The sequence below is a fragment of the Hipposideros armiger genome, unplaced genomic scaffold, assembly GCF_001890085.2.
Source record: "Hipposideros armiger isolate ML-2016 unplaced genomic scaffold, ASM189008v1 scaffold_161, whole genome shotgun sequence".
NCBI lineage: Eukaryota > Metazoa > Chordata > Mammalia > Chiroptera > Hipposideridae > Hipposideros > Hipposideros armiger.
Window position 1 is genome coordinate 1,519,260 of NW_017731511.1, and position 12,446 is coordinate 1,531,705.

General features: G+C 41.4%; 1 protein-coding gene across 1 annotated transcript in view; it reads right to left on the minus strand.

Moving 5' to 3' along the window:
* PRKG1 (protein kinase cGMP-dependent 1) overlaps positions 1 to 11,772 on the minus strand; it is a 1,201,019-nt gene extending 1,189,247 nt beyond the window's left edge. Inside the window, exon 1 of the mRNA XM_019651487.1 lies at positions 11,074 to 11,772. Coding sequence (XP_019507032.1) covers positions 11,074 to 11,384 — 311 coding nt within the window. The 5' untranslated portion in view covers positions 11,385 to 11,772. The remainder of the gene's footprint in view (positions 1 to 11,073) is intronic.
* Positions 11,773 to 12,446: the final 674 nt, after the last annotated feature.

A 12,446-nucleotide genomic window follows, 5' to 3' on the forward strand; every position in this document is an offset into this window, starting at 1 on the left:
AGATTTTAATATTATGTCCTTCCCTTATATGATGAGAAAGCAATCTAAAATAATTACAAAAAGAAGTGTTGAACTCTAGTAAGAGGAGTCAAGAAGGGGGAGGGGGATATACCTGCCCTAGATGATTTAAAAAACTCACTAGCAAGGGTCCACTTTGATATTATTTAATAACCTCTAAGCTTGTCTAGCAGAGAGTACCACTCTTGTCAAGACAAATAAATGTATATCTGTGTTATTTTCCATCCATCACACTGACAGTAGCCCTTAGGAATCCAGAAGATGGAGCACTGCTCTGATGATAAATGATTAATGTGGCACAGGACTTCAGTGGTGGTACCAAAAGATAAGAAGATAAAGTCACCAGAGGAAGGTACCCTCCTCTGTGATGATCAGTGCTTTGTTTTATTCTTTAGGATGAAGGTTCTGGGGGATGTGTTCCACTTTATTTATCTCTCTGCATATTTTGCAGTGGTATCTTCACCAAAATATTTCAGTAATAGTTCTTTTGATTTCTTCATTTGTGAGGGTATAGAAGGGTAATTCTGTCTTGCTTAAAACAATTATGATTATATTGTGATTATAATATATCATAAGATGGAATACAACTCTTGATGGAAATAGGATACTCTTGAAATATCAGAACTTTCTCAAATAATTTCTTATAATTATTCCTAAATATGTAAATGAATACTCAAACACACATATATAACACTACTAAGTGCCTAAATTCTCTATTTCTGGAATTTTTTCTTTCATTATTATTATTTCAAAGGCTATAGACTATACTCTTTTAATAGTTTAGGCTAGGTATTTAATGGTTAGGCTAGACATTTCCCACCAAAACTCAAAGAGGGAGAATGAACATGTTAATGTCTTAAGCTACACAAAGAAAAGGCAAAGCCTAGATGAATTGATGACGTATGTAAAAAGGTAAAGAGGTAGCAAGAAGTTAATAGAAGCTGCTCCAGTTACAGTGGGTTTATCATATTTATTTGCCATTCCTGTTCATGTTGATGGTTTCATAATAATATCCATTGAATTTTATGTCGTTCAGTGCTACGTGAACAAGGAATCATTTAGTTCTTGTTTCTCTTCTTTCAACAAGAGAATGTACGCCTCCATACTAAGTAATGCTAAGACATCTGGAAGTCAGAGTCAGACAAATTATCATTTTTCATGTCATCTTTTCCTTTTATGAGGAACAACAAACAGTCTGAAATAAGATTTTGAAGAAAAATAACTATTTCGTGATCAAGGCTACCACTACAAAAGAAAAAGTCATAGCATAATTCCTTTCACAATATTCGAAAGCTTTTCAGATCTATAACCAGAACCATTATTTATACAAGTGTACGGTGGAGTTCAGCACTACATTTTTATAAAGTTAAGTATTAAATGAATGACTAGAATCTTGGAGCAATTCTTTCATGTTACATACACTCTACCATATGCTATGGGGGGAAAAAAAGATTTTCCTTAACAATTCAGAACTGAAAGATTTCTACTAAGTCAAATTCATTTACTCAAAGTAAAGAAGGATTCACTGAATAGATCTTCCAGCCAAAAACTACTCTTACATATCTGTCTGCCAGCTTACTTTTCTAAGCTTTGGTATCCTCAGCCAGTTCCTAAATAAGACAATAGCAGTTACCCAGAATGAAGACCAAGATTCACACAGAGATCCATGCTCGAGAGTGCATGCAGCGGACACTCCAGGATTTACTCCACAGCATGTTTTTTCCTCTCCTCCCGCTGACATAATGAATCCCCATCACAGGCTTAGCAAAATGGTACCTGTGTGACTTTCCAGTGTTTAATATTCCTCTATAAAGGATATGGTGACACCCTGTCAAACCAGCACAAGCTTAATCTAGGGCCATCGTTGCTCCCTTGCCACAACATAAAATGTATTACTCGGTCACCAGTGATTCAGGCAAAGCGTGTCTTAGGAAGGCTCAAGTGTGGAGGGATGCTAGCAGGTACAGAGTGTTTGCCAGCCACCTGCAGAAACGGTAGAGTATGGCCCCCTCTAGGACATCAGCAACCATAGCGCCAGAGGGGCAAAATTCAGAATTCACGTTTTTCTTTCTTGTCATGACAATCCTTTTTCCTTTCCTCTCACTCCAAGTTTAGAAGCAGTGTGAAAACCATAATTTATTGATAGAGCTGGACCATTAAAATGATTTGCAGTATATCCAGAAAGGAGCTGGTTTTCCCTTATTCCTTGGTCTATTGTAGATCTGGCGAAAGCTTGATATTACCATGATACGATTGCTTCGGAAAATAACAAAAGTATTTTTGCTAAACTGAGGTGTATTTGTCATCATTGGCATTTAATACAATTAATCAACTTAAACAGACTGGCTGATACTATAACTACGTCATGTTCAAAGAAATGGTGTGCTACTCCTAAAAGAGCACACATGGTCTAGAAGTGAGGAAACTGAACATTTGAAGGTTAATGGCATTAGATCTGGTTTTGACACATATTAATAATTTAAGCTATTTACTTATGCTTTTGCTGGGCCTAAGTTATAGAAATCAATTAAATTGCATCTGTCTTAAAGCGATTCTGGTGAAGTTTAATTAGAATTCATGATCTTTAGACAGGCAAAGGTAAGGAACTTTTTTTTTTTAATTTGACGCAGGTGCAAGTAGTATATGTTGATACTAAATTGTCACTGATTCTTTTCTATACTAATGCCCATCCTTTCATATCTTGAATTATAAGAACTGTTAATACATTTTCCTAGTGTCCTACTACAAACTCTCATCCACCATACTGCTTCGAAAAGCTCAGTCATATAAGCGAACCCATGCTTTTGTTCATTTTTCTTTATTGTTGCTAATTCCTCTTATCCTTCCCATTTAGGTCCAATAACCAAATGCAAGACATAAAGCAGGATTCATAATGAAAGTGTTTACTTTCCTTACAATTAACTTCCCTGCGTAATTAATGTCCCCAATCCTCCCGGCAGCCTTATTACATCTAGTCTGCTTTAACATGCTATCTGTCAGCTGAATACATTTTCATATTTTAGAAGGAGGGGGAAACAGACAAGGCAGCTTCTCGCTGACTCCCATAACGAGATGATGATTTTTACCAAAAAGTATTTGCAATTATATTAGCTATTTTCATCTCATACAAAGCATTGTGTTGGCTGATCCTCACCTGAGAAGGTGATGATTAAATTACAAATGTAAACAGGCTCCTATCAGAGGCCGTTAGGAACATCTCGAGGAGTTTTTGACCACAGTATATATGGGAAAAGAGGATAAGCAAGGAGACACCGAGAAGAGCTGGAGATCTGTGGCAGCAGTGAGGCTGTGACCACAGGGTGCTGGGATTCCCATCTTCCCCAGAAGGCCTCCTGAGGGACATACTGAGATTCTCTGATTGGGAGGTTTATTTCAGACCTCTCAATGGCCAGCCATGCCCAGACTTGTTCACTCAAACCAAACCATCCGGAAAAGGGGGCTGAGAGCTTGATGTGCTTGCTCGGCTTTCTCTGAAGCCTCCTTGGAAAGTACTCCTCAGCCTGAGCTCAGGCTGTTTGCCTTAAAAGGATAAAATATCTGTATGGAAAAAAAAAAAACTGTAGCTGGCTGCAGAGACATCACATACCAGAAGGAGAGGCACTACAAGCCCTGTACTGCTCTTTCAAGGGGAGCTCATTGTCTTACCTCCATGTACTTCATAGTTCATAGGAGCATCTGGGACCCATGGAAACAGTCTTACTGGCTAATGAGGAGGCTGCCCCACCCCACCCCACTCTCTCCTGGGAGAGTAGAAAAGAGCTTGGGATGACAGCTGATCCTAATGTGTGTCATATTTGAACAGTGGCCAGGATTCACGGCTGGCAGGAAAGAGGAAACATACTTATCCATTGAGTGAAGCCCCAGGTCCATACAGATAATTACCCCAGATATCAAGGTCAAATGCTGTGGGGATTGGAGAGCTGGAGCTGCCTGGCTGTAAGGCAAGCAGGGGTCTTGGGCTGATAAAAAGGGACCAAGGAAAGTGCTTTCCCAAAGAATGGGAATTCAAGTATCCTATAACAACCAAAGTTGAATAACCTTTCAAATAGATTTTCTATCCTAGCTGCACAGTAGAATCACTTCGGGAATTAAAATAATATACCTATACCTGAGGTCCACCCCAGAGCAATGAAATAGAATCTCCGGATGTGGCACTCCAGGAAAGGTATTTTTTAAAGTTTCTTACATGGTTCTAATATGCAGGCAGTGTTGAGAACGAATGATTACTTATTTGGGAAAATAAACAATAAGACTCTAATTAAATAGTGTACACCCATAATATGGAAAAACAAGTCCACTGTTTTTGCAAGCTCCTAGTGCTTAAAGGTTTTAACCAATAGAAACATTCAATTCTTTAAACGGAAAATTTATCCTGGTCCTTTGTTTAATATCATATACACAAGCATGTATACACGCACATCTTGTTGTCTTCTTATCGGAGTGGTTCCCAAATTTTGTTGCTCATTGAAGTTACCTGAGGAATCTTTAAAAAGTAATGATGGCTGGCTTCCACCCCCAGACAGTGTGATTTTAACTGGCTTCGGGTAAACCTAGGCACTGGATGTTTTAAAGGCTCCCCAGACGGTTCTAATGTGCGACAAAGTTTGGAAACCACTGTGCCTACTTATTTTCCCCACTTCTCCCAAAGTACTTCACTTCCAATTTAATTATTGGTGAACAGATACTCCCCTGAAAACAGCCTAAATGTTATTCATTAGGTTTTAGTGCAATTGCCTAATCCTCACACTCCTTGAGAAGCAGGAGAACCTAGTGGCTAAGGAGAATGGCTTTTGAGTTCCCATTCAGGTTCAGCCTTTTACGATATGTGTGACCCTGAGCAACTTGCTTGGCTTCTCTGAGCTTCAGTGTCCCGTACCCCAGTGCTGTGAAACGGGGATGCTCTGGAGCCTTCCTTCCAGGATTGTTTGCTAAAAAGGACAACCTATGGAAAGCACAGGAGCAGTGCCTGGCACACAGTAAGTGCTCAATAAATGTTAAACATTATGACGATGAAGGGCAGTGCCATTCTGACCCATTATTTCAGAGACAGTGATACACTGGCTTGTTCTCCTCATTCCTTCTTCTGTACTGTAGAGTGCACAAAAATCACCAAGCTCTGCCCCATACCAGACTAGGGGATGTTTGAAACAATACAAGGCATTCAAAATAAGCATTGGCCTAGAGAGAAATAGCTTAAAATCCCTGTGTGACTCCCACACCCAGAAGAGGCAAGTTTCCACTATACTCCAGTTTGGATGTCTCCTCCCTGGGACTGTCTCCCTCCACAAAGTACTACCTGACTTACCGATTCTATCCCTGTCATTTTGTCTATTTATTTGCCACAAAGCCCATCCCTCCTCTCCAACTGCTTTGTAAATATGGTACAGCTTTCACAACACTCACCTTGGTTTGCCCTTTCTATTGCCCCCAACACACAACTCTTCTTCTAACTCTACTCTTCTGGATTTTTTGTGTTGTTTTTTTGTTTTGTTTTTTTCATAAAAACGTTGCTGATTATAAAATCCATTCAGAAATGAGACACTTCTGGGAGCATACTTAGTCCTACCTTTCGTTAAACATCTGTTTTGTGTAGCTACACTTTTTGTGCCATTGTTTATATGTACATGACAGCTTTGGAGGGAGAACATTCCTCTACTCTTACAAACAAAATTATACTTAGAGAGCGCACACAGGCTGCACATATTTAACTTCTCAGAAAGCCAATCTTAAGGAGACGCTGATGAACACAGTCATTGTAGAAAAGATGGTGAGAGGAACGTAGAACTAGTGTCAGAAGGCTGGGTATGAGGAAGCAGAGAAGGGCTGACAGGGAAGGGGTGGCCAAGAGTGCCAGCTCAACAATTCAGATTAGGATTCCAAATGCCACAGATGTGATTGCATAATGAGCTGTTGAGCACACTGGTAAACGCTGCTTGCAGCATGTGCTTATTTATCATAGTGTCTTGTGTTCTCCGAGCATGGAAGGTTCAAGTTGGAGGGTCTGAGTGCTAGCAGCAGGCCTGGTTCCCTGAGATGGGCAGCTGCACCTATGGTAGAAATGGCAGAAAGAGCAGCAGCCCTGGTGTTCAAACGGGTTGCTAGGATACCATGGAGCCCCTCCATTGCTAGGCAGACAGAAAAAAGAAAAATGTTTCCATATGCCTTATAATCTGCAAACAGCAACAATAAAAACATCGTCTGCCTTCTTCTACCCTTTCCCATTGGGAATACAAACCCAACTCTTTAGTGAAGTAAAAAGTAGTGGGGCTTGAAAAGGGGGCCCAGTAGAGCAAGGAAGCTGGTCATTTATAGTGTCAGGCAATCCCTTGAGCTACTCTATTTTAAGGTATTTTTGTCAGTATTTTTATTATAAGCCCCCTGTTAGGGGCACACAACTTGACTGTGCTTCAAACACCCTAACAAAGTTTTTGCAATCTGCTGTCATACCTTTTTTATATAAGCCGTCCAAAACTTCAAATTTACTGCATAGACTGCCATGTTCAATTAACAAGCAAACTTAAATAGAAAAGCCTATTAGAATAACATTAAGTTGTAATTTAACACCTCCCCACAAACAAGAAAAATGAATTTCAAAAACCAACATCAGCTTCACTTCTCTTGTCCCATTCGCCTGGGTATGTGAGGAGCCTGCTATGCTAGTCTGTGGCATAAAATTAGATTTTTTTCCATGAGAGCATTTTCAAGGGAGTGGAAAACGGAACTTGCTTTTGTGAAAGAGTGGAACTGGGTTTCTTTAAGAATTTTAATCACCTGCTGCTTAGTTACATTAAATGCCCTTACCGCGTTGGAATAGTTATGGTTATTAATCAGTGCTGCGCTGCTGAGGGACGGAGGATTGGACTGACATTCTGAGATTCAGAGCTTTACTTATGGGTAACTATTAGTTCTCCACGTAAAACATACACACATACACACACACGATTCTTGATTATTCTAAAAACAAGCAGAAATGTCCTTTCCCCTACTTTCTAAAATAGAAACTAAGATTGTCATTCTCTCCAGCCTAAACTTGCTTTTCCTCAATTCCCACTGTGGTATGGTGTTCTGGTACAGCCATTAGTTGCTGTCCTTCCTCAGATGGACCCTCTGCTTTCTTTTGCTGCCTGTCCCTTTGCTGATGGCTTTCCCCATCCCCATCTCACCCCTCTCATCCCATCACCACTAAATGATGGTCATCCTCCAAATACTACTTACTTTAAATACCTCCACTTCCATTAAGACTTTCTGATACCACAAAATTAAATGAGCTCAATCATATTTTACCAACTGTCTTAAGTATCTCCTCTGTGACTTGCCTCACTCTACTTTCTAGAATATTTACTTATGCAGGACTGTTAGCCACTTGTTAACCCCTTGATGGTAGGACCTGTATAACTCTCACCCCTAATGCCTGACTATAGCTTACACATGGCAGATATCCCATAAAAGTATTGAACTGAGCTGTAGGGTACATTTTAAACTTTATTGTTGCCTTTGATATTATGCCATCTATGATCACACTAAAATTCTAGAATTCTCTCAACTTCCTACAGAATTTAACATACAGCCTGTACAAAGATTCCATTTCTCTTGAGATGTACTAGTGTTAAGGTTTAAAAGTTCATAAAGGATCTTGTTAAACTTAATGCCTCCTTAAAAATTAATATATATATATATATATATATATATATATATATATTTCTTTTTAGCCTCAGCTCTTCCAAAGTACTTCACAATCAAAAAGTTTTGAAACATAACAAAATATGTCAAAATTCCCTGAAATTCAGCTACCTCTAAGGGGAAAAGCAATAGCTTAACAAGCATGCAGAGACACTAACAACTTTTGATAGGAACTCAAATCTATATAGCCCAACTGAAATGACATGAAACCCTGTGACAGCAAAACAGAAAGGATTGGGGAATATTTACAATACGTAAAGGGTTTAGATCAAAATATCAGAGTTTCACTCTTAAAAGAAAAATAGAATCAATTTTCAGGAATGAAATGCCATGAAATAAAATTACTTTAAAAGCCAATAAGAATTGTTTATATATATATATATATATATATATATATATATATATGACCAACAGGCTACCTGATCTCATAAAATGGATTTTTTTTTCATTTTTAAGGGTTTATTTGCTCAATCTACTTCAAAACATACAGTCTAATAGTTTACACTCTCAACTAGTTATTTTGTAGCAGTGGAATACAGATTTCAATTTGCTACATCAGTTCTTTGCCTCCCATTCATAACAACAAAAGGGCTTAAGCTTTTTTTGTTTGTATACAGGTGTGAAAGAGACAAAGCACTCGCCTGGCCTCACAGGTGCAACAGAAGAACCCTGGCTATCTCCTGTAATCTGCCTGAGCCTTCCCTCCAGTTCCCAGTTTAAAAGTAAAATTCCAAACCAAAAATGTTAAGATGACTTAAGTTAATAAGTTAATTTTCATTTTACAGTATTTTTCAAATGACCTCAAACCACTAAAAAACAAAAGTTTCAAAAATTACCATCCTCAAAAGGCAACCTCAGTAAGCAAAAAGTAAACAAATATATTTGCATACATAAGATAATTGAGCAGAATGTTAACTGGGCACTTACCTACATCTAATGGAAAGAGAACAGAAAACTAATATGAATTTGAAATCAATTTTATGCTATTTAGATGGTTTGATTTTAACTGGAACTCACAATAATCTGTGTGTGAGTTTAAGAAAGATGACTAAATTTAAGTTGCACTAAAGATGAAATATGAAGACAAACACTTGTTGACAGTAAGTCAGTATAATCAATTTTTTATAGTGAAATAAACTGAAATTCAAACAAGGCTTCTTTGGCAAATTTTGCTAATTTTTTTGTGGAGCTATCTTGCACAATCATTCAAATGACATGAGAATAATAATTTTGCACTTCTCTTTCTCTTAAGAGAGGTACACTCTACCACTTAAGCCAATTTTATTCTAGTTTTCTTTATGTAAGTGTGAAAAAAGAACAGATGTTTTTCCAAAATTATTTAAGCTTGGAAAACATTCTATCATTTTCTTCAGTATAACCCTTCAGAATCACCAAAACCATCATGGTGATACCTTAATAGCGGACTTCTTCAAAGCAGAAGTAATTAAATAAATATCAGAACGCACAGAATTGCTGGATAAAATGTTTATTGTAACAGAATTATATGCCACACTCATTTCGTTTTCCACCATGGACTTTTTAAAAAATCTAGTTGTTCTTCGTGTCAAGCACTAAGAGACTTCTAAAACTTCAGCTCCTCCCCTACAGCTTAGATTCCTCTAGATCTTGCCTGACACAATGGTGAACTGGAGTTATCAGCTGGCTGGATCATGCTTCATTATAAAACCTATTGAAGTGGTTTTTTTACAAAAGCGGAGTTTGCTCTGTGTTACTCCAACATCCTGCAGATACTAAAGTGAGATCCTACGGAATGCTTAAAGATGCAGAGAGCTGTCTTTGAGTTATTTTTTTTCATTATGCAAAACTTGGCCCAGGAGAGATGGCCATGTACCTCGTTAGCTAAAACAGGCAAGCATGTCAGGACTGCAAATTAATTTACCAGAGAAAGTTGGAGTGAATACAGACCATTCAGGTTTCTAAGGCAAATCTAAGTCTACTGAACTATTAGGCAACTTGGTGAGGTCAGAATCTCAGAAATGTTTATTCGTATTGTCTCTTCCCCGCTCTTTCACAAAATATAAACTCCTCATGAAGCTAAACCTGCATGAGGAACAACATATGTTCTTTGCGAACCAACAAGTATAGGTACAAGCCTGTTTTCAAAAGCGGAATTACTGCGTACTCTCAAGCTCCCCCAAATCCAATAAACACAAAAGGATATAATCCTGTATTTACTCTCTCTTATATTAGTTCCTTGTTTTTATGAAGGGAAGGGTTCCAGGGGACCTTGTATTATTATGTAACATGGCCATCCAGCCAATGTGATGTAGTTTCGAATAGAATATCAAAATCCTTCACTTTATCAATTATGCCACTATCTGTTAATTAAAGATACCATTCATGTGGATGTTCGTTCTATATTAACATCATGTTCCTGCCACTTTACATAAGAACTCTGAGTTGAGTAGTGTATAACAAGTTTCATTCAGTTTTCCCACCCCAGTTGTGAAGCCCACTGACATCAGCACTACACAGTTGTCTAAAATGCTAGAACAATGCTGGAGTGGTTGCATCAGAAGCCAAGAGTAAGGCAAACAGGGCATCTACACTGTCAATACAGGTAAGTGCACTTCTGTATATTTGAACCTGGAAACATGCAACCCCCTTGGGAGAAAGAAGTGCCCCAGGAGTAACCTAATGCAAATTCCTTAAGGAAAATAAGCAATACTCTCCCAATAGTCTTTGTTATGGAAAAAAGACTAGGCTTCCATTTGTGGATTGCAAATGCCACCCAATTCAGAAAATCAAAAAAAAAACCTGCCTTTTTATATGCACATTTCCTTATTTTTGACACTTTGATGATGACAGAACATCAGGGTTGAAGCTAGGTACCGGTGTGAACTGCCAGCATGTAGAGCAATCCGGAAGAGCCACAAAAGCATAGAAAGTAAGGGTGATATCAGACGCATTTCATTTCAAGTCTGACGAGCCTGCATTTAGGGTTTTCCGGCTGGGCAGCTATGCCAAGGCATTTGGGAGATGGGGCTTTTTATTCAGCTTCTCACACTCACTCATACACACACAGCTGGACACACACCTGGGCACGTTCAAACTCTACATACACAGTGGGTGGCATCTAGGAACGTATATGGATCCATTTTTTAAAAAATAGCTTGACATCTGACAAAGACACGAAGGCAACGTAGATGCAGTGTCTGGCTCTAGAAACGTGCACGTCCCCGCAAGTGGTGCCCGTTAAAATGAAACAGTTCTGAGGATGAGGACAGACAAGGCAAGCGGGCGGGGCGGGAGGGGGGGCGACAGACAACACAGAGACCCGCAGCTCCCCACCAACAGGGTGCCCCGTGGCCCCAGCGCATAACCCCTGCTTACTGTGGGCTCTTGGGGTAGAAGGGCAGGGTCACATGGCTGAGATCCTGGATGTCGAAAGCGGTGGGCTCGGCGGAGATCGCCTGCCGCTTGGTGCGCGGCTCGCCCTGCAAGGTGCTCGCGCTCTGCTTCTGCGCCTGCTGGGTGGCGGGCCGGATCACCGAGCGGTACTTGTCCAGCTCGTTCTGCAGCTTCTGGATCAGTTCGTCCTTCTGATCCAACTCCAGCTCCAGCTCGTCGATGAGAGCATCCCGCTGCCTGAGCTCCTCGATCTTCTCCTGGAGCGCGTACTGTAAATCCCGCAGGGTGCCCATGCTCCTCCGGGCTGCCGGGGGCTCCTTCCTGCCGCTGCTCCGCGTCTTGGGGCTTCCTCCCCTCTCCGATCAACTTTCCCCAAAGTCGCCGCTGCCTCCGGAGTGCAAAAGCTTCCTACTTGAGACCAAAGCCAGCCCTGGCTTCTGAGCATGCCCAGTCCGCCGGCCCCAGCCACGGAGAGTTTCAGGGCAGATTCCACTTCTTGGGGCTGACGGAGAGGCTGAGTGTAGGGATGAGCAAAACAGCAGGTCCAACCCGGGATTAAACCTGACACACGGTGGGCGCCGCAGCGCGCGGGGGAGAAGAGCAGGCAGCACGGTGGCAGGGAAGCAGGGAGAAGGGGACGTGGATGAGGCTCCGAGGCAGTGGTTGGTCTGTTCGGGTCACTCGCGCCAGGCGCCAGAGGAAGCCAGCGGTGCGTGTGGGGAGCCTGATAACCCTCTGGGGCGCGCCTGGAGATGAGCAGGCGGAGCGAGGCGGGAGCGCCACTTTGGGGGTGGGGAGGTGAGAGGGGAAGGACAGCCAGGAGCCCGTGCAAACTGGAGGGGGTGGGGGGTCAGCCCTCTCCAGAGCAGACCGGTCTTGAGGACGACGGGCTACAGTCCTGGCGAGTTAAGAGGGCAGAACACACTCTGCATCCTAAACGCTCTGAGTTCTGGAGGGATTTTGACCGCCAGCCTCAGCACGAACCGCTCCAGAGCCGTGTGGCTGAGCTCTCCCTTCGCCCAGGCCACCTTTCCCAGCGGGAGTGCCGCACACAGGTGGCTAACGCTTGACAAGAAACTTGCCTCTCAGGAGTGAGAGCCAGTCCATGCCTGGGAGGGATTCCCACTAACGTCCAGGTGCCTTTGGCGAAGGGAGGTGGGGGGCGGGGCTGACTTTTTCTCCCTAAGCATTGCCACTTTCTGCAGGTTCCTGCTAATCACTCCCCTTTCACCCCTCACCCCTCCAAACTTATGTTGATGAACTCTTTTTGAGGTCAAGGCCAAAATGGGTTTGGGCCCTAGAAGACTACTCAGCTTCTCCACTGCCTTGAGCTAGTGTCTGCAGAATTGCTCATA